At 40.3% G+C, this 23643-nt stretch overlaps 1 protein-coding gene across 2 annotated transcripts in view; it reads left to right on the forward strand.

Moving 5' to 3' along the window:
- The window catches only part of LOC125460356 (NUAK family SNF1-like kinase 1), a 34577-nt gene extending 21097 nt beyond the window's left edge, over positions 1-13480 (forward strand). For both annotated transcript variants that reach the window (XM_048547767.2, XM_059649807.1), the window contains 4 exons: positions 3835-3900; positions 9942-10061; positions 10589-10721; positions 12021-13480. In XM_048547767.2, the coding sequence (XP_048403724.1) occupies positions 3835-3900; positions 9942-10061; positions 10589-10721; positions 12021-13135 (1434 nt within the window). In that variant the 3' untranslated portion in view covers positions 13136-13480. The remainder of the gene's footprint in view (positions 1-3834; positions 3901-9941; positions 10062-10588; positions 10722-12020) is intronic.
- The last annotated feature ends 10163 nt before the right edge of the window (positions 13481-23643 follow it).

Here is a 23643-nt window from a genome sequence, read left to right on the forward strand (position 1 = left end):
AAGCTGTACAATTCTCTAGCAGCAACAGAAACAGCTATAATTGGATACAGCAATACATGTATCCAACAGTACACATACATATATGCAACTTTATAAATTGCAAATATACATGCCAATTGTATAACAATTGTACTCAGCAACATACACAACTACAGACTTTCTATACTGAACCTATTCAGAGATGTTATTGCACACGTTCGGAGCAAGTGGGACTTGAAATCAGGCCTCCTGGGCCAGAGATAGGGACAGTACCAATGCACCATGAAACCTCTCTGTATAATTGTGAACACACGTACAACCATGCAAATTATAATCATGTCAACAAAAACAAAAGATTTCCAACTTGAATATGGAAACCTGGATAACACGGTGGCTCAGTAGTTAGCACTGCTGCCTCACAGCGCTAGGAGCCTGAGTTCGATTTCACTGTTGGGCGACTGTCTGTGTGGAGTTTGCATATTCTACACGGATATCCTCCGGGTGCTCCGGTTTCCTCCCACAGTCCAAAGATGTGCAGGCTCGGTGGATTGGCCATGCTAAATTGCCCATATTCAGAAATGTGTAGATTAGGTGGGTTATAGCGGGATGGGTGGGATGCTCTGAGGGTCAGTGTGAATTTGTTGGGCTGAAGGGCCTGTTTCCACACTGTAGGGATTCTATGATTTCTGAGTGCTTTTGGCAGAAACTACTCCAAATGTATGTGTGTAAATGCCAACTAAAATACTGAATCCCCAGTACTCCAAATATAATACAGTGACAGTGACAGTGAGTTAATGATTTGCTCCCCTGCTCAGACCGTTTCAACTACACAGTAATAGATTAGATTCCCTACAGTGTGGAAACTGGCCCTTTGGCCCAATAAGTCCACACCGCCCCTTGAAGCATCCCACCGAGACCCATCTCCATCCCCCTATAACCCACACACCCCTGAACACTACGGCAATGTAGCATGGCCGATCCACCTAGCCTGCACATCTTTGGACTGTGGGTGGAAACCAGACCACCCAGAGGAAACCCACGCAGACACGGGGAGAATGTGCAAGCTCCACACAGACTGTCACCCAAGGCTGAAATTGAACCTGGGTCCCTAGTGCTGTGAGGCTGCATTGCTAACCCCTGAGTCACCGTGCGGCCCCATAGAGTTTCCTCAATGTCTGGTGGTAGTATTATTAACTTTAATGGGTAGAATTTTGATTGTCAATAGTGCTTTAAGAGAGGTACCAAGACCCTGTTTCTACGGTTGGAGACTGCCATGACTCCTCAGTGACCACTTTGACAGAAAGGGCCTGTTAGGTTGGGGCTCATAGTAGCTTGGTGGAGCTTCATGGTAGCCATTAATGTCTCCGTACTTGGGACCCTAGAATTTTAGCTCATGACCTATGTAATCTAAGTATAGGCATCATGACTATGATCTTTCAATATGTACTACCAATAGATGAGGTACCTTAACAATGTTAAGCGCTCATAAAATTGTCCCTTTTTGACCTTGCCATTTTTTTTTCTGCAGTGTTACTCCAGATATTTTGTAACAAATAATCTAAGCAATTCAAACTCAAACAGGCGTACAAGCACATTAGGAAATAAGGTTTCACAGACTGATGAAAGTTACATTAAAATTCATTGTTCCTGCTTAAAGCATTTTGTTGAAAACCAATTTTCTTTCAAAGAAAGGACCAACACATGGATTTAACAGAATTACTGGTAGCTGAAGTTCTACTTCACTTAAAAATGATGTTTTTTTTTCAGCCTGGTCAATATCCTGATCCCAAATGACTAGGTTGGCAGGGGAATGGGATCCTGACAATAGCTCAGAGGAGAGAGAAGCTGAGGTGGATTTAGAAATCAAAACACCTGTAAGTGAGTCTGAAAGCCTGAGGATACATCAGCTAGATAAGAAAGAAGTGAATTTAGGAAGGGTAAATGGAATATATTTTAATGCAACGAACCTGAGAAATAAAATAGACAAACTAAGGACACAGATAGGCACATGGAAGTATGGCATCATAGCAAGGACAGAGACTTGTCTGAAAGATTTGCAGGATTGGCAGCTCAACATTCCTGATTATATGATATTGATATGTGATACAGAGAATGACAGAAAAGGAGGGGGAGCCCCAGTTTTGATCAAAGAATCAATTATAGCAGAGAGGAGGGATGATATCATAGTAAACCAGTCAAGAAAGTCCATGGATGCTAGGCGAAGTGGCATATGGATCTAAAATTTGTTGAGAGATAGAAAACAGAGGGATGCTTTTGTGACTTGAAACCTGTTTCCACCACTGTAGGGTTCTGCAGAGCTTGGTACTGGAGCACATGCTGTTTGTGGTGTACATTAAGGATTTGGACTTAAATGTAGGCAATGTGATCAAGACATTTGCAGATGACATGAAAATTGGTAGGGTGTTGTAAATAGTGAAGACATTAGCTGCAAACTGCAGGTGGATAGAATGGTGGAAAATGGAATTCAACTTGGAAAAGTACAAGGTAATACACATAGGAGGGCTAACAAGGCAAGGGAATACACTATGAATGGCAGGATCCTGGGAACTACTGAAGATCAGAGGGAAATTTGTGTATGTATTCACAAATTCTTGTAAAGTGGCAAAGCAGGTAGATAAGGTGATTAAGGAGACACTTGGGATATTTGCTTCTATTAGTTGAGGTATAGAATACAAGAGCAAGGTATATTTTGGAACTGTATAAAATGCTGGCTAGGCCACAGTTGGATTACTGCTTGCAGTTCTGATTGTCATATTGTATGAAGGATGTGATTTACCAAGATCCTGTCAGAGCTGGAGGATGTAAGCAATGAGGAAAGATTGGTTAAGGAAGGGTTATTCTCCTTGGAGCTGCAAAAGTTGAGAGGGGATAGAGATATTTAAATTTATGAGGAGAACTGAAAGGGTGGATAGGAAATCATTTTCCATTAGTTGAGGAGTCAATAACCAGGGCCAAAGCTTTAAGTTAAGAGGTAGAACACTCAGAATTATGTTGAGGTAAAGGCTTTTTCAATCAGAAAGTGGTGGGAATCTGGACCTCACTATATAAAAGTTTGATCAAAACTGTATTTAGATATCCACTTGCATTATTATCGCCTCCAGGGGTGTGGGTCAAAAGTTGTACATCAGGATTAGTGTTGTCAGACCTTTGTTTACTGGTGTAAACAGAATAAGTTGAATGTTGTTCTTCCATGCTATAAATGTCTAGGAGTCAAACTTAACTCACTAATAGGGAGGAATATGATTTAAAATGATTAAACTCTAACCCATACAGCCATTCTTAAAAAAGACCTCAGAAACTTTACAAAAATGAAATTGTTGGTTTTGTTGAATTTATGCATAGGATTCAGTTAATCAATACTATTTTGTGCTTATTGTCATATTGCATTCTTCCCTATATCCTTAAAGCACATTTATTTTAATGACATAATAAAGGGTCAGAGATCTCAGAACCAGGCATGATCCCAGGTGGAGGATTGAACAATCCTGGAAAGAAATACTTGTTTCCTCTAATGCTGAAAGGTCACTTATCTGTTGCATGCGGCTGTTTACACTTCCTTTCAACTGTTGGATTTCCTGAGATCTAGGAAACCCATCAAGCCAGGGTTAAAAATATGAGCAAGATAAAATCTGAGGTGGACTTATTTTAATATTTAAATGATGAACCTGTAGTCTGGGAGTAAGTTCATTACCCAGCTCCCTTCCTGTCTCTGTTTAATGCAAAATGGTCCAGCTTTAAGGTGAGTTGGGTTTGGGGTTGAGATTTTTAAAGTTAACATCTTAACATCAACCCCATCCCAATAGATTAACTCTGAAGTTTGTCTATCCCATACAGAAGGGAATTGTGCACCGTGACCTTAAACTAGAAAACATTCTCCTGGATGAAAATTTTAATGTAAAGGTTAGTTTTCTTTTAATATATCACTTTATGTTTGTATTGTTGCTTGAATTGCTTCATACATTTTTGCATAAATAGTCGAACATGGTAACATAGTGGTAACGTCTCTAAACTTCAGCAGAGACTGAAGTTCATCCTCTGGGACATAGATTCAAATGTCAGGTAAGGAGCTGGAGGAATTTAATATCAATTAAATGTGGAATTGAATGCTCGCCTTTGTAACGATGTACATGAAATTAGCATTGTCATTAAAAACCCATCTGGTTCACTAATATCCTTTGGGTAAGGAAATCATCTATCTTCTTTGTCTGGTCAATAAGTGATTCTAGACCTTCTGAAATTACCTAGTAAGCCAATCAGTTCAAGTCATTAAGAATGGACAGCAAATGCCAAATGCTGGTCTCATAAGCAGTGGCCACATAATCACAAGAGTTGTACTGCATGGAAACAAAGCCGCATCCAAATCATCCACGCTTACTAGATATCCTTAATTAATCTGAATTCTATGAACGAACATAAGAAAAATACACTGCTCTGGATTATGATCTGCCAATATTTCTTTAAGTGAATTATTGGCTTTATTTTAATTTCTGGAGTATAACATAACTCAGAGAAGAAGGCACTGAGCATACGATAAATAAATCCCTTTTTATGCAGGAGACTTTATTCCACTGGTGGCTGATTTTGAACCCTTGTTGCAGGATTGAAAGGACATTGCCACCATATTTTGTAAGGAGAGCAAAATGGAGATTGATCCATTGCTGATATCTAGAACAATTTGAACTTCCAAGTTATGAATGGCAATATTCTAATCAGTGGTCCTATAAGTTAAATACCTTTCCAATATTAACTAACTTTCACAATTGGCTGAGAAAAATAAAAATCAATGGGTCCCTGTTAACTGATTACTGACCACTGAAGTGCTGGTTTCCACCCAGGCTAAATTTTGAGGATTTGAGGGGCAGGTGGGAAGTCACCACGTCACCCGACTTAGGCCTCTTGTGGAAAGATGGCATGGGGTGCCTTCTTCAAAGGCTGTCTTTCCATCTTTGGTTTCTCCAATCCGCAGAAGTTTTTTACCCATGGTGCTTCTTGCCCTTGGCCTCTCCATCAAGGTTCCCAGATCCACTCCCCGTCCTCCTGGGTCTCAACCTCTCCATTCTGCCATGAGATTCCCACGAGCATTTACCTTGCCCTGGACTCCAGGACTTTGAATATGCCTGATCTGGCTTCTGCATGTTTTTCAGGCAGTTCCCTGAGATAGGATCTCTGACCAAGTAAGGGACAGAAGTCCTATCTCCAGCTAATTGAAACTCCTTGGAATTTTAAATGGCTGTCAGGGTGCTGTGATTGGCAGGGCTGAGTTCGCTGCCAACTCTTCAGATAGTGGAGATGGAAATCCTGCAAAATGCTGTCTACAAATACTAGCATTTAATAACTATCAGTTTCAGCACTAAATGAGGACGAAACCACGAGAGGAGGAGAACTGTGATATCATTATGAAATCTTATGGCCATAACTGACAGCAGGAAAATAACAAGGGCTTAAATACGTGACAAAGTAAATGCTTCCCTGTTGTGTAGTCACTGTATCCAGCAGGCCTAGTTTATACCCCCTCTGTTAAATAGGGAGGGTTACAGCCAGCAATTAATTAAGTGTTCTGAAGTATTCATGGTTTCAGCAACAAAACATTGTATGTTTTTCATAACAAAGTGTGGAACTGGATGAACACAGCAGGCCAAGCAGCATCTCAGGAGCACAAAAGCTGACGTTTCGGGCCCAGACCCTTCATCAGAGAGGGGGATGGGGAGAGGGCACTGGAATAAATAGGGAGAGAGGGGGAGGCGGACCGTAGATGGAGAGAAAAGAAGATAGGTAGAAAGGAGAGTATAGTTGAGGAGGTAGGGAGGGGATAGGTCAGTCCAGGAAAGACGGACAGGTCAAGGAGGTGGGATGAGGTGGTAGGTAGGAAATGGAGGTGCGGCTTGAGGTGGGAGGAAATGATGGGTGAGAGGAAGAACAGGTTAGGGAAGCGGAGACAGGCTGGGCTGGTTTTGTGATGCAGTGGGGGGAGGGGACGAGTTGGGCTGGTTTTGTGATGCAGTGGGGGAGAGGAACAACAGGGCTGGTTTTGGGATGCAGTGGGGGAAGGGGAGATTTTGAAGCTTGTGAAGTCCACGTTGATACCATTGAGCTGCAGGGTTCCCAAGCGGAATATGAGTTGCTGTTCTTGCAACCTTCGGGTGGCATCATTGTGGCACTGCAGGAGGCCCATGATGGACATATCGTCTGAGGAATGGGAGGGGGAGTTAAAATGGTTCACGACTGGGAGGTGTAGTGTTTATTGCGAACCAAGTGGAGGTGTTCTGCAAAGCGGTCCCCAAGCCTCTGCTTGGTTTCCCCAATGTAGAGGAAGCGACACCGGGTACAATGGATACAATATACCACATTGGCAGATGTGTAGGTTGACATATTATATTATATATATAGTATAACATAGTATATTATATGTATATGTATATATATATAGTATAACATGTTATACAACACATCATCCTCCGACACTTCCGCCATCTACAATCCAACCCCACCACCCAAGCCATTTTTCCATCCCCACCCTTGTCTGCCTTCCGGAGAGACCACTCTCTCCGTGACTCCCTTGTTTCTCCACACTCCCCTCCAACCCCACCACACCCGGCACCTTCCCCTGCAACTGCAAGAAGTGCTACACTTGCCCCCACACTTCCTCCCTCACCCCCATCCCAGGCCCCAAGATGACCTTTCAAATTAAGCAGATGTTCACCTGCACATCTGCCAACATGGTATATTGTGTCCATTGTACCCGGTGTGGCTTCCTCTACATTGGGGAAACCAAGCGGGGGCTTGGGGACCGCTTTGCAGAACACCTCTGCTCAGTTCGCAACAAACAACTACACCTCCCAGTCGCGAACCATTTTAACTCCCCCTCCCATTCCTCAGACGACAGGTCCATCATGGGCCTCCTGCAGTGCCACAGTGATGCCACTGGAAGGTTGCAAGAACAGCAACTGATATTCCGCTTGGGAACCCTGCAGCCCAGTGGTATCAATGTGGACTTCACCAGCTTCAAAATCTCCCCTTCCCCCACTGCATCCCAAAACCAGCCCAGTTCTTCCCCTTCACCCACTGCATCACAAAACCAGCCCAGCTCGTCCCCTCCCCCCACTGCATCCCAAAACCAGCCCAGTTCTTCACCTCCTCCCACTGCATCACAAAACCAGTCCAGTTCGTCCCCTCCCCCACTGCATCACTAAACCAGCCCAGTCTGTCTCCACTTCCCTAACCTGTTCTTCCTCTCATCCATCATTTCCTCCCACCTCAAGACGCACCTCCATTTCCTACCTACCACCTCATCCCGCCTCCTTGACCTGTCCGTCTTCCCTGGACTGACCTATCCTCTCCCTACCTCCTCACCTATACTCTTCTCTCTCTTTTCTCTCCATCTTCAGTCTGCCTCCCCCTCTCTCCCTTTTTATTCCAGCTCCCTCTCCCCATCCCCCTCTTTGATGAAGGGTCTGGGCCCGAAACGTCAGCTTTTGTGCTCCTGAAATGCTGCTTGGCCTGCTGTGTTCATCCAGCTCCACACTTTGTTATCTTGGATTCTCCAGCATCTGCAGTTCCCATTATCATTATATGTTTTTGGTTTCTTTGATTTATTTTAGCTCTATATTTGTTCAGTAAGCTATTATGAATCTGTCCTCTTAAAACACTTTGCTTCAGAGTTTAGAATCATAGACTCTCTTCAGTGTGGAAGCCCATCGAGTCCACACCAACACTCCAAAGCACAAACTACCCAGAACTACCCCTCCTACCCTATCCCTGTAAACCTGCATTTCCCATAGATAATCCATGTAGCCTGCATATCCCTGGACACTGTGCACAATTTAGCATGGCCAATCCAACTAACCTGCACATCTTTAGATTGTGGGAGGAAACTGGAGCGCCCAGAGGAAGCAGACAGAGACACAGGGAAAATGTGCAAACTCCAAAATAGTTGCCTGAGGGTGGAATCAAACAAAGGTTCCTGGTGCTGAGAGACAGCAGTGCTAATCACTGAGCCACCATGCCGCCCATCAACTACTTTGATCTAATTCATATATTTATAGGTAATCGGACACAATTTTTTTCATGAAGAAGTTATTACATTTATTCTTTCAATTATTGTCTCTTATGTTCATCCTATTTATTTGAAAATTTGATTCAAATTATTCCAACATTCTGGCTACCATTTGTTCTCTCCTACATGTGCACATTTAGCTCCATTTCAGTTAGACGTGGTTTCACCGTTATAATACCTCTACCTAATTTTCCAGTCAAATTATTAGTAAAGCTATTTTAAGAATTTGCACAGAGAGGAAGAAAAGCCAAGGATCTACTTTCTAATACATGGTGAAAGTCAAATGTATTAAATGATGTGCAAAGAATTTCCCACTCATACCAAAGTTGCTATCTTATCAAAATATGGCCATTCCCCAAAAGAGCATCAAGTGAATTTATTACCCAAAATTGGATGAAAACTGAAAAACAAACCCTTAATATTTTGACAGGGCTTCTGCATCTTTATTAAAGGTAGTATCCACAACATTCCACGACAATTCAATGACTTTTTAGTTTTCCATGTTTGGACTCTACAGTGCTTTCACTGTTTCTTCAGGAACAAAAATATGACATTAGCAAATATAACTCCCCTCACATGAGATAAGCAATGTTGGAAGGACTTGGAAATCTGAAGTGTACAACTCAGCCAATTAATGCTTTTGTGCTTGGAGGGCACCAAAATAACCGATCTGCAGTTGTAATGAGCAGGATCGGGCAGCAGAAAGACAAAACCCAAACTGAATTCTAAACTAGAGACAGGGAAATAGATGCCAGAAAAACTTTGCAGAAGCTTGGAACCACGTCCAAAGTCAAAAAAGTTTCATCTTTTGTTAAATTTCATAAATTTTCCAAGTTTTCCATGACTAGCTGGAACTCAATTTTAAGGGCAGTTAAGAGGGAAGCGACAAGAATTATTGGAAAATGACACCCATAATATTCCTTGTTTAACTAGAAGAATAAATGTTATATTCAGAATTTTAAATGGTGGCAGAATGTTTAATATATTGCTCTATAAAAGATTTTTGGAAGAAGATTCATTTGAAATTTGATCATTATTTGATCTCTAGTTTTCTCCAATAAGTTTAACTATTTGAATCAAGTACAAAAATTATGTCAGCTTCCAGACTTCCCTAAATGATATTTAAGAAGCTAAGAATACAATACCGTATTTGGCAGGAACCTCAGAACTAAAATAAGTAAGTGGAATTTGAAGAATTCCAATCTTGTAAATATCCTTTCTCCTATTAAAATTCACAATGAGCACCTCAGCAATAAGAATTCTTCTAATTTTACTTTTCATTCTCTCAACAAACTCATTTTAAGACTCCCTGTGATACTTAAAAGATTAGTAAAACATTTTATTAACTACCCTAAATTCCATATCATTTTAAATTTTACTTGAATAAGAATATGTCAACTCACTGGTACAAATACTGCATGTGTCTTAAACAAAAAAGATAGAATGTTGCTGAAAATAGCAGACTTTTTCATTCTCCTGTACTGTGACTCAGATTTCTATACTTGCATTTGCAATTGATGTAATGTGACCGGTGTGATCATTGACTTTATAATCATAATGAAAAACAGTACAGCACAGGAACTCCAAGCCTACGCCAACACATTTTGCCCTTCCATACTACAACTGTCTTCACTTACAGGATTCGTATCCCTCTATTCCCTTCCCATTCAGGAAATCATCCAGATGCTTTGTGAATCACCTTTACAGTTCACAGTATACACCTCAAAATATTATGCAAAATTTCTGACACATACAGAACCTTTCCTTTACACAGCCAATGAGATATTAATTAATCCTTTCTCTGTGAGTTTCAAATCTGAATGAACAATTGAATTTACTATGGCTATCATGTAATCTTGTTTCATAATGTCTTGCGAATGTTTTTCAGCTTGCTGACTTTGGTTTATCAAATGTGTATCATAAGGATCAACTGTTGGAGACGTACTGCGGAAGTCCTCTTTATGCCTCACCTGAAATAGTGAATGGACTTCCATATCAAGGACCTGAGGTAAGAGAGATTTTAATTAGGAACAAGTCATCAGCTTTTTAGAAAGCTTTGTCACAATCCAAAGATGCTACAAAACAATTATTACATAGTCCCAAGTAATGATTTTGACTAAATGCAGTCTCAAAATGCAAAATGTCCATATCTATCTGGTTGTTCCATTTTGTGTGAGAATGTGTGGCAAGTCAAAATTCCAGGCTTTTTATTCAGTGAATCGAGCCCACTTCCCACTTTGGGAATGTTCAAAGATTTTGGCTGGACGTTGGAATCTTTTACAGTGCAGACCTGTCCCAATAGGGGGGACAAAAAGTTAACGTGACATTATTATGTCAGTTAGAAAGTAGACAGTTTTGAAAATTGACTGGCACTTTAATCATTACTTATCAAGAACCAAATCCATTGTGTTGTTCAGTTAACACAAAGGAACACGTCACCTATTCTCTGAAATTGAATTAACTAATAGAATTTGAGACAGTCTTCTATTTGCTATGTTTAATGGATTAATTATGGTATATTTTGTTGTGTGTTAGGTTGATTGCTGGGCTCTGGGAGTTCTCCTATATACATTGGTGTATGGAACAATGCCATTTGATAGCAAGAGTTACAAAACCTTAACACAGCAGATCAGTTGTGGAGAATACAAGAAACCTCACCAGACTTCTGGTAAGGAATTATGAGATTGCATTAAACCCAGCTCACAAAATAGCTGATGTTTTTGAACTAATAATGAATACACTATGGCAAGTTTCTGTATAAAGGTCTGCTGGCCTAGTATTTCTCATACTGAATTTTAAAGTAGAAGCCTTCAGCTCAAGGATTTGCAAATATCTAGTGAAATTAAATTGATCTGGTAACCAAATAATGCACCAGAGTTACCAGACTGTTGTAAAATCATAACTAGTTAATTAATGTCCTTCAGTAAAAATAATTTGCACTCCAGTGTAATTTGAATCTTCATGTAATTGACTCTTACTGTCCTCGGAGCTAGTAGGGATGAGCAGTAAATGCTGCATTGTGGTGTAGTTCATGTCAAGAGCAGTTTTTCAAAAATTAATTAAAACAGTCTGGTAATGAATTTATGTGACATTTATGTTGGATTTTTATATGGTGTAGGATATTATAAAGCACTTTAAAGCCAATGTGTTGTTTTTGAATTCGACATGACAGCCAATTTGCACAAAATAAGCTCCCATATTCAGCAAATGAAACTAATATCCAACTAATCTGCTAATGATTTTTTTTGAAAGATCAATGCCAGCAAAGAAACCATAAGACTCTATTTGTGTTGAAAAACATCCTAGGATTTTTAATCTCAATTGACAATTGAAACTTTACATCCTTTATTAGCATTAAAATATCAATTTTGATTATGTACACAAAGTCCAGACAGTGTTTAAACTCATAATCTTTTAACTCGAGAGATATCTACTGAGTAAAGATGACATGTAATTGTTTTGTGCAAGAACAAATATATCAGGTCAACAGATCAGTTGTTCTAATCACACTGATGTTACCATTGGCTTTCCGTAAAACTCAGGCTAAGTTTATTTAAGGAGTAGAATTTCATGCAAATGTTTTTTCTGGCACTTTAATTGATTATAGTCTAAGCTTTCTGAATTTTACACTGGATAAGTTACAATATACAGATGGTACAAGAGAAAAGAAAGCTAGAGAAAGCAAGGAAAAGATTTTTTAAATATGATATAATAAATCAACACTGAACAATTAAAGTAAATATCATTGTACTCGCATTCCCTTAAAGATTCTCTCTGCTGTAAGTCAATATTATTTCAGCAATCATTCTACTCAAATTTTTCTAATTAAACAATAGAAGAATTTGGGGGAATGGAACGGAGTGTTTTTACTGATGAATGTTGGTGGTTTTTTCATTTTCCTAGTTAAGTGTAATTGGAAAGTTTTGTAATGATTCATTATAAGATGTTGGCATGTTTACACCAACAGGTGCCTGTGACCTGATTGACTGGATGTTATCAGTGGACTCAGACAAACGTGCAACAATTGAAGATATTGCAAACCATTGGTGGGTCAACTTGGGTTATGACACATCTGTTTGTGACTGTATTTCTGTAAAAGACTGTCACTCACCACTGCCGGCCCGTTATGTTGACTGGCAAACCAGGGAAGCGTGCGCAAATCAAAGGATTAAAGAGGCTAAAAATGTACAAGCCATCGAGAGTACCGGGCATGAGGTTTCTACTCATATAACAGGGGATAGACAAATGGTTTGTTTAAAGAAGTCAAAGAAAGAAAAAGATATGACACAACCACAACAAGATGTGAAATTGCAGAAACCCATGTCCAAAGATGCAAAGCGAAAACCAAAGGGAATCCTAAAATCTAGGAGCAGCTTTGACAATGAGTTTCTTTCATCTGCAGACATGGATCTGCAACCACAATGGACTGAAACCAGCAGAACCATCACAAAACCTATAAACATGTTTCAGAAGGTGCACACAGCACAAAGTACAGTCTTAACTAGTACACCAAAGAAAGGGATCCTAAAGAACTCTTACCACAGAGAATCTGGCTATTCGTCTTCTCCCGAAGGCAGTGAAGTGATAGACAGGGATACAAGTGAAATTCCTTCCAGAACATGTGGAAAACAGTCAGAAGTGCCTTCATCAGGAGAGGTTAAATATAGGAAAAAGGGAATTCTAAAACGAAATGGAAAGTTTTCCACCAGTCTAGATCTGCCAGATGATAGCTCATCACTAAAACTTTCTGCTTCATTAAAGGACCTGATCTTATCAAATGGGAAATATCAGAGAAATGTCAGCCGCCCCTCTAGTGTCATTAGTGATGACAGCATACTTTCTAGTGACTCATTTGACCTTCTAGATCTCTCAGCAGAAAGCAAAAGAAGACTCTTTACACAAAGTAAATATGGTAGCATTTATAGTTCAGCTTCAGTGGAAGACTTTTTGGAGCTGGAGAACACAGATAAAGTTGACCCACAAACTGCCAGAAGAAATGAAAGCTCTGGAAAAGACAATGTAGGGAGAATTTTCTCAATAATGGAACTTGAAGATACGCAAGATGTTTCTAATAAGGCTTAAGAGATGTGTAATAACTTAAAGGAAAAGTGAATGGATTACATTTGTGATTCTCCATAAACTGTAGCCAAAATTATTTCTACTGAACCAATGAGGAAGATGCCCTCAATGAACAATATCAAGAAAGTGTTATAGCAAAGTAATTAAATGTATTATCACTTTTCCTTGAGGATAAGAGTGTTTCCACTGGAAGTAAGTCCACGTTTTTGAAAAGGTTAAAATGTTAAATGGTTCTGTGCAATAATTACATGAACTTTTTTTTTGCTAAAATTGAATTCTTAGTGTTCACTGTTTGTGACATGGCTGATGCGTTACATGTCCATAAATTCCATGAATTCTTTTGCTTAATTGGATTCTTAATATTCACTGTTATTTTCACTTAATGAAATGCAAGGTTGGTTTTGAGAATCAGACCAAATCAACAATATTCCAAAAACATAGCATAGAATCCTGAGTGTACAATCGTATTACTCAAACTGGCTCTTTATTTACACATAGGTCAGCGACGCAGCAGATCATCTTCCATAGATTTGAGTACACTGAGAAGATGACTATGATTGTCATCTTGTAATAGTGGTACAAGAAATTATTATTAATACTCCAAATAGTCTACTTTGCCCAGAACAATGCAACTAGGTATGCTTTTTAACAAAGTAGAAACAGGCAACTGTAAATCCCTTATTCTCACTTCGTTAGTGATCCAATTTTCAGGAGTAAATTTGAAGATTATGTCTGTGACAATAATGCTGTAAGCAGAATGGGAAAACTCTACTAAAAAATGTTTTGATTTTTGTTTACAAAAGCGCATTCCAAGTGGACTTTAAAAGACCTCATGAAATAGTGCACCCAGTCTTCAAAAAAAATTTGTCGAAGTTGCTGTTCCATTACAAATAGTCCTTAGACTTCAGGATTTTATAGGGAACAAAACTGCACAAACATGGTTTGGTTCAAGTGAAAAATTATTGATTATTGAAATAAAACCCTTCTGATATCTTAAACTGACTTAAATGACACAACACCTTTAACTGGTTCATCTATATTAAATCCATCCATGATTAAACTTCAACCGTACCCCACAAAATACACAAAGCCATTGCAACTTATTGAGTTCAAAAAACTTTACTGTAAAACCACAGGCAAAACCCTGTGTTTCCACCCCAAATTTGATTTACTTCAGACATAACTTCTTCTGAATTTGGTTGTTAACCTTAAATTGTCTTAACTTCTCACCCCAACACCTTTCAAATTTGGATGATAACTTACAGTCTTCCACAGTTTGTCCTTCTGGTGACTGCAGTACCATGCCCTTCACTATTATCCATTTTGTGATGGTCCTTATCAAATACCATAAACCATCTCCTGAGGTCATCCTGCTGCATGGTCAGTGCTGATTTTATTTCCACAATGAATCTCACCAAGGTGAGGCAACCCTGGCTCCAAAGTTGATCTTTATGTAAAAGAAACAAAAACAGAAATAGTGGAGAAACTCAGCAGGTCTGGCAGCATCTATATGGAGAGAAAACAGTTACATTTCGAGTCCAGTGATCCTTCTGAACTTCTTCTACCAAATAGCCAAAGTAACCAAAATTACCAACAACAACGTTTCACTTTTTGTAATGTCTACTTTAACACAAATGAGAATCAATGAAGGTTGAACATGAATCAACAGGCAAGTTCCAGTCGGTATGAACTATAAGTACTATATTGAATCGTATAAAACAATGAAGACTACCTCATATGACTATAAATATTCAAATACTCCCCAAGCAAATGGAGCATTACATGCAGTCTCTCGACCTTTCCAACCCAACCTCTGGTACACTCAACCTCTCATTTCTCTCAAAGACTTGGTCTCAAGACACCTGTAACAGTAGCTTCACTTCCTATGTTCTAATGTTGTTCACTTCTTCTGAGTTCTTCAGAAAATCATCTCTTAAATGGTTTGCAGAACTTACTTGGCTACGTCACAACCATCTTAATGGGACAGGTTTTCTAGAAACTCCTTTAATCTAAGAACTTCTTTAATTAATCTTGTTAAACAATCTGGAGAGCTCTTAAAAAAATTGAGCTTTACCAATGGAATTTTCCTAATGGCAATCTCTGCTCTAACCCTTTCTTCAGCTTCCTGTTTTAAGAGCATGTAGAGAGCTCCCTGTGAATGCGGCTTCTGTGTTCTCCTCCTGTAGCTTCTTCATCTCTGGTCATATGGCATCCATACCTTAACTTTCTCCCTGTTGGTACCGCTTCCAGATTGTGGGTTGCCATGTCATATGGCCTAACGAGGAAATTGTAATTGATCCGATTATAATGTAAATTCTTAAAAACTATTTGGAAAATCTGTTTAAAAAATTATATATTTCCTAGACATGAAACTACAAATTTCCTTATTAAACTGATTTGAGGTCAGGTCTTCATAAAAATGAATGGAATGCTACACTATAAAGCCAAGACATTAACATGTGTATTGTAAGGTGCTATGGTCAAACCAAACTTGGATAACTGAGAGTTATTCATATAACATTGCAACATATATTTATAAGTTCCACATGTGAGATAAGTCTGGGCAGTTCCACACTTCCACAATTCGTTATAATTTATTCAGAGTCTGGAGCTATTTTCCCACCTAATACATTTATTATCTAAAAAAGTGTTTTGACTTTTAGATTAGTTCAATTAATTTCACAGGCCTAATTAAAAGTCTTGAAATAATCGCTTCATAAATGCGCTAACTTTGGCAGAGAGATATTGTCAGATAAGGCTAGGACACTGAGTAATGAATTACGTCAACCCTTATTCAGTGCAATCAAGTAAAACAATACACTCATCTAACAATTAAAGACTGTTTAAGTAACCAACAAAAAGACTCAAAAGTTGTACTTATCAATTTTCAAGACAGACTTCAATGATGGACAGAAATTATTTTTCCTACCTCAAGAACAAAACATCTTCAGTTTTCATGTTTTCTTAAATATCCCTGATTGCTGAAAACTGACAGCACTGATAACTGACAATGGATTGATTTAAGTTCCGTGACTTATTGCAAACCACATTTCAAAACCTTCAGCTAATTTTCTAAACTTTCTAAATAACTTTCTAAAATACAATGCTGGCAATTCTTATTTCAGAGTCCCTTCAAGTTTGATCACCCAGCACAATTTTAGCAATTGTTGAATTTCAATTTGCTAATAATGCTCTAATTGTCAGTCTAATAGGATCTTTCTATTTGTGCAAACTACCTAAAACATAAGACAAGAAGAAAGTTTAAAGCTGTCCATTTTATGTTTAGAATAGGCAGTCTCCCATTCATTAATGTGACTATGTTTTTAATGCAAGGAAATAGGAAGTAATAGCTATTTAAAAAAAAACTGGAGACATATTGTTCTTTACGTTTCTCACAGTCTGGACAGATTCATTTGCAAATACAGACAGTCAATAAAACTATTAACAAAAAATGTCTTATACATTACTGATTATAACTAGTTGTTCAACTAGGACTCTTCAGAACTCCATTAGCACTCATAACAGTTCTGAAGATGAGTCATGTTGATCTTGAAACATTAATTCTGCTCCTCTCTTTGTAGAAATTTCCAGACCTGCTGTGTTTTTACAGCATTACCTGTGTTTAGGCAGAAGCTTATGAATTGTTTGGTTAAGTGTCATTTCTGTCACAAGCCATTCCAGGAACAACTCACCTGCCCAAGAATTGTGCAGAATCCCTCGCACTGGTGCTATCTTTAAAAGGCTACTGTGCACCCAGACAAGCAGTCAGTCTGGAACTGCCCTACCCAGTTTTTTCCCCAGACATGACAGAAAAGGGAAAATCAATGCCCTGACTTGCAGGCTTTTATCTGGATGCTCTGCTGGACAGCATGGTACAGAGGCAGGATGTCCTCTTTGCCCATGACCAGCAGAGGAAGCCACAACAGCAGACCATGCCTGGTTGTCACCTGGGTCAATAGAGTTTCAGCCATCTGGAGGAATGCATAGCAACATAGGATGAAGGTCGGTGACCTTCTCCACCCTGCCAATATAAGTGCCACCATCTCATTTTCTAGAAGGAAAGATGCCCTTTAGCCCATTGCGTCTGTGCTGGTCATCAAGCACCTTACAATGCTTGCCCCTATATGTTGATTAAAAAACATTTTGTAATTTCCTTTAAATGTACCTGCCTGTAATTTTTCATGCCCCCTCTTTGTTTTCCTAATTTATTTTTTAATTAATGCCCTTCACCTTCTATATCCTGCTAGGCTTGTGGTGTAGAATCCTGCTACCTACCACAAACTTCCCTTTTATTCTTATCCTTTCCTGTACATTCCTCAATATCCAAGGTTCCTTGGATTTATTTATCTCACTCTTCACCTTAACAGGAATATGTTGGCCAGAGATAATGGGAACTGCAGATGCTGGAGATTCCAAGATAATAAAATGTGAGGCTGGATGAACACAGCAGGCCAAGCAGCATCTCAGGTTGGCCCTTCACATTTCATCATTTCCTTTTTGAAGGACTCCCACTGCTTTGATGTGGTTTTTCTTAAAAGTAGCTGCTTCCAGTCCACTTTGGCCAGATCCTGTCCTGTCATGTTAAAATCAACCTTATCTTAATTCAAGACCTATATTTCTGGTCTATCCTTGTCTTTTCCCATGACTACCTTAAATCCTACTGAGCTATGGTCACAGTCGCTGAAATATTCTGTTGCTGACACTTGCACCACTTGTTTGGTTTCATTTCCTAAAGTTAGATCCTGTGATGCCCCCTTTCTTGACATTTGGCATCAGCAGTAACCCAGGGATTACAAACTTTGAGGTCCTGCTTTTCATTCTCCTACCTAGTTTCCTAAATTTTTGTTGCAGGTCATAATCCTAATGTAGGTTCTACCTATATTGCTGGTCCTAACAATTAATCTCTGACTGAAAACAACAAATGCTGGAGATCACAGTGGGTCAGATAGCATCCATTGGGAGAAAGCAAGCTAACTTTTTGGTCTAGTTGACTCTTCATCAGAACAGTACAGTACAGATTCAGTACATTCCAGCATCTGCACTAACTTGTTCCTACAATCAATTTCTGGCTGTTTGCTCTCCCACTTCAGAATGCCCTGCACCTGTTCAGTGACATCCTCATTCCTGGCCTCAGGGAGGCAACACATCATCCTGGCATCACATCTGAAGCTGCAGAAATGCCTGTCTGTATCCCTCTTAACTTGATAGCTCTCTCGTCTGTCTGTCTACTCCCCCGATTGTGGAGCTGGGCTCTAATTGCACTCCCCAGAAGAAGTGTCACTCTGACTGGTTTCCAACACAGAAAAACTGTTCTGGAGTAAGTTGCACTCTGGAGCCTTCCAGACTTCCTGCCCATTTCTCTTCTTCTGACTGATGATCACCCAATTCCTTCCCAAACTGTACTTCCTTAAGCTGTAAGGTGACCGTGTCTAAAAACATGCTATCCATGTATCATTCAGCCATGCAGATACACTGCTGTATCACTAGCCAATTCTCAAGCACCAAAACACAGTGCTCAAGCTGATCAAACCAGTGGCACTTCCGGCAGAAGTGATCAACCAAATTGCCAGGAGCATCTAAGATTTCCCACATTCAGCAATACATGGGACTGAGCTCACCTGCAATACACGTAGTTAAAGCAACAATTCTCCACTAAAACAAACCAAGTAGAAAATCAATTAACACTTCTTTTAAGAAATAAGGAATCTAGAAAGCAGTTTCTTTCCTTAACGCAGTTTTCAAGTGGACAAAAAAAACCTACCCACTACCTACGATGAGTTCATGATGCACCTTCATCAGCCATTCAAGTTCTAGCAGGATTCCTGTTGGGTTTCAGCTGCTGCTCTGACTGAGCTCGATCATGGCCATGCCTCTCAAGCTTTTATAGGGAACCTTTGCTGCCACTATTCACCCTTGTGTTGCCCTTTTCCATTGCAGCTCTGACTGGCTCCTCTTCGAGTCAGACTTCTCCATAGACTAGAAAGTTCTTAGCATTGTTTGTATCCTGAGTTCCACTCAGGTCCACCCTCTCAATCTGATTTATAGTGATCCTGAACAACTTTCCTTCTAGGGTGAACAGCCACTCCAAAGTTCCACTGAGTTTCTGCGCATGCCAGTATCCTGATGGATTGACTTCTGATTTCAGAAGTCGATGCAGTACATGGACCTTGGAGATCTGTGCACTGAAAATAAGATTGGACTGAATATTGATTCTGACAACTGCATCCTCCTCCCAGTCCTTCACGGTCATTCTGACTTGCTGCACCCTTCTCTCAGTCTGCCTCACAATGATTCTGACTTGCTGCATAACTTCCTCAGTCCCTTAGTCTTCTCACCGATACTTCACACTCACTTTATCTCAGCCATTGTACCTAACTTCCACCGAGCCTCATGCTATAATATGGTCCCTCACTCTGCCACCCATCACAACCCCAAACACCACTAAACCCTGCATGCCTTCTGCACTGCCTACTCCTTGGCTGGGAACAATTCCCTATGTGCACCAAAAATAAAGTTTTGCCACTCAATTTCATCTCTTTTAATACCTCTCCCTCTCTCTCATCCCAGGAGAAAAACAGGCCAATTGCGTAGAAAGACTCAAGGCAAGTGATATACAGCCCATCATTCAGCTCTTTATCTCTTATATGGAGGGGATCCTGACCCTGATCACCCAGGCAAGGCCTGGAAAGGTACCAGAAGATGCTCTTCTGTGCTGGGAAACATCAAGAAAAAACTATCCCCTTATGGTTTGACTGAGTCATCGAGGTCTACAGCACAGACACAATGCTCATTGAGCCTATGCTGGTGAAAAACAACCATCTAACTATTCTAATCCCAATTTCCAGTTCTTGGTCCATAGCCTTGTATGATTTGGGATTGCAAGTACACATCTAAATACTTTTTAAATGTCATGAGGGTTTCTGCCTCTACCATGGTTACAGGCAGTGAGTTCCAGATTCCCACCATTCTTTGGGTGAAAAGATTTTTTCCTCACATCCCCTCTAAATCTTACCTTAAAACTATGACCCTGGTCATTGATTCCTCCAAGGCGAAAAATTTTCTTCTCATCAACCCTGTCTATGCCCTTCATTTCTGTCTCGTACCCCTGCTGCCAACAGGACACACTTCCCGACTTTACACTAGACTATTGTACATAATACAGTAGTATGTCAACTTGATATCTCTGCCTGAAGTGTCAAAGCACAAAAGGCACTGCAAGGCAAGGATACAGTGAGCATCTAGAAAGGCTCAGAGTGCGAAAGTGGTATAACAGCAAGTGAACAGGCCGGTGATGTCGGCTTGGTCTACATTATGAGCTGGATGCATGTTACTGAGCACGATGAGTCCTTGCAGCAGCATTACAATGATAGTTGCTGGTTCAGCCCAAGGTGCTGCATTGAAATACAGAAGTATACTTTAAGTAGACCAAAGATGTGGCATGACAGTTCTTAGAGGCTGATACATATCAGATACCAATATCCATGGATATCAGGTGTATGTGGCCAGTGATCATGTCGCGTGTTCTGAAATGTTGGTGGCTGGTGTCGTTGGGAGCGGTAGCAAACTGAAGTCACCAGATACCTACTCTGACTTCTATGTCTAGAATTCACAATATCTAGTTGTTTTGGTGCATTTGGTAGGATAGGAAGCTGAATATTAATGAGAGTGGTGTGCCGTTAATAAAGTCATTAACAGCCAGTAAATCCCTTTATTAGACTACTTGCTGCTGCCTAGCAAGAAATTTGCCTTGATGCTTGGGAGATATGTAAAAGATCCAGAGTGTTGCTCCAGATATTGTCTTAGGCCCTGTTATCTCCTCAAATGATTTCGGCACAAACCCCATCATAGTCCCTGTTGTTCAACAAAAGGTTGAAGTTCAGGTTGCTAGTACTCTGAGGAATTTAGTGTGGTTGCATGTCTGCACAGAATGGCTTCTTTCAAAGATACTGTATTAGTATAAAAATGACTTTTTGGTCCTGTTAGACTAACAGAATGCTAGAGCTGGATTTTCCAAAGACTGACAACCTCATGCAGATTGCCACAGCAACCCTCTTTTAAAAACACAAGGAGGGAGCACCACATTTCTGAGATGACATTCTAATCAGTGCCCCCTTGGAAATGCGAAGCTGTGTTTCCAATCTGGTAGTTCTTTCATCATGCAGAACTGCTGGGAGAAGAGAAGCCTTTCCCAGCAGTCACTTGCCGTATTCTGAAATTTAAAGGAACAGTCTCAGTCAGCCACTTTGACAACATAAGGTAAACATGAGGTTAGGTTTGGGAGCATAGGGTATTTAGAGGGTAAGGTGCCAGGTGGATTAGGTTCCTGCTGGGCAGCATATCATCTGTATTGGGGTTAGGGTTCCAGCTGTAGGATTCCAGACAGGTAGGTGGCTGTGTGCCAGGTAAATAGGGTGCCTAGTGTAGGGGGCCAGTGTGCAGATAAGAATGGGTGCAAGTTAGTTGGGTCCTTGGTCCCAACTTAGTAGGGTGCTGGGAAGGGGGCAAGTGGCAAGGTAGTGTGTCAGATTGGCCAGTTGCTAAGTGGGAAGGAGATAAGGTGCCAAGTGGGTTTGATACCATGGTGTAAGGCAGGAAGTGTTTAGAGGTGGTGAGAATTTGGTCAGGTCTTGATCAGTCTAGCAGGGCAGGTCCAACCAGGAGGAGGATTTGGGAGTGAAGCAGGGTCAGTTGCCTGGGTGTCCACTGGTAGAGAGAGGGATGTCAGATCCAGTCGTGAGGGATGAGTGGGTTGGGTGGGATGGGGTCCGGTGGCAGGTGTTGGGTCAGAGTCACCTCAGTGAGGCTGAGATGGATCCAGAAACAAGGGGAGGGGCTCAGGTCCTACAGGATTGTCACATCAGGTCAGGGTCTTGGTGGTGGGGGCAGGGTGTAAGTGGTTCAGGGGAGTTGGGGAATGTGAGATGGGTTAAATATTTACTCAGGAGTTAGACTATGTATTTAATACTTTATTGGCACCTCATTCAATCCCTCCACAACTGTGCTCAGTAGCAGCACTGTGTACCATCGACAAGGTTCTTTAGCACTTTCCAAGTCTATACCCACAACCAGCTAGAAAGGTAAGAGCAGCTTGACACTTGAGAACATGACCACTCACAAGATCTTCTCATAGCTCATCATCGCCTTCTCAAGGGTAAGTTGGAGTGGGCAATAAATGCTGACCCAGCCAGTGAAGCCCATATCCAATGAATAAATTTTTCAGAAGTCACTCACCATCCTGTCTTGGAAATTTACCATAGTTCCTTCAGTGTCTCGCAGTCTAAATCCTGGAACACCCCCCTCCTAACAATACGGGAGTTGTACCTATCAGAGTGGTTTAAGGAGGCAGCTCACAACCATCTTCTCCAGCTCAATTAGGTTGGGGCAATATATCCTAGCCTAGCCAGTGGCACACACAGTCCAGGAACGAAAGCAAATCCTGTGCCTTCCACTAGTGACTCCCAGATGCGAAAATAAATGTTCAAAGTCTTCATATCATGCTTTCAAGCATTTGCTATGGGCATCCTCAGGTATCTGGTTCTTGTCGCCTTTCCGTACAAGTCCTTCAGTATCTGATTATCTTCCGTTCTACTGATGAGTTCAAACCTGCAAGGCTGCATTTCCTTAATGTCAAATTGTTAACCCTAACATTAACGCAGCAGTTATATCTTTATATCACAGCAATAAAGTTGCTAATTTTGAAAATATTTTGACTGGGGCAGGAAGGTAGAATCCTGTCTTAGTAACTGACTATTAACTGATGTTGTAGCTGCTTATGTTGTATAACATGATGCCTGTAAGTGGCCAATTAGATTTCAGAAACAAATCACATTTTCAACTTATGAAGCAAATTTGGGGTAGTTATTGCATTGTCAGAGATACTACCCTGATGAGATGCAAATCTAATGTTTCAGTTGCTTTTTCAGACATGAATAAATCCCTTGGCAGTGCTTGAGAAGTTGGGAACTGTCCTGTCCAATAATAATAAAAGTTGTTCTGTCATTTATGTCTTCTGCTGTTTCAAAACCTTGCTGTCAGCAAAAGAACTGTCAACAAAAGAACAAGATTACATTTCAAACTAATTAATCATTCATTAACTGCTTTAATCCTGGCAGACCTTAACAGAACTGGGAAGTTAATCAACTATGTGGGAGGGAACTTTTGCAACATTAATTCAGAATTTTTATGAGGATCAGATGTACAAGATGTGTGTTTATAAATTAGAATTAATTGCAGCTCTTTATCTAACATTTTGCACTGCCTGTGCTACTATTGTTTTATTTGACTTCCAGAACAAATTCTCAACAATCAAATGAACACTTTTACATGAACATATTCCTGAGATTTATTTTTATTTGTTCGTGAGACGTAGCTGTCATTGGCTAGAGTAGTGTTTACTACCCAACCCTAATTGTCCTGGAGAAATTGACGGTTACCAGTCTTCTGACCCCAGTGACTGTGCAGAAACAGTAATATGGTTCCAAGTGAAGGTGGTGTGATGCTTAGAGGGAAAC

The sequence above is a fragment of the Stegostoma tigrinum genome, chromosome 11, assembly GCF_030684315.1.
Source record: "Stegostoma tigrinum isolate sSteTig4 chromosome 11, sSteTig4.hap1, whole genome shotgun sequence".
Classification (NCBI taxonomy): domain Eukaryota; kingdom Metazoa; phylum Chordata; class Chondrichthyes; order Orectolobiformes; family Stegostomatidae; genus Stegostoma; species Stegostoma tigrinum.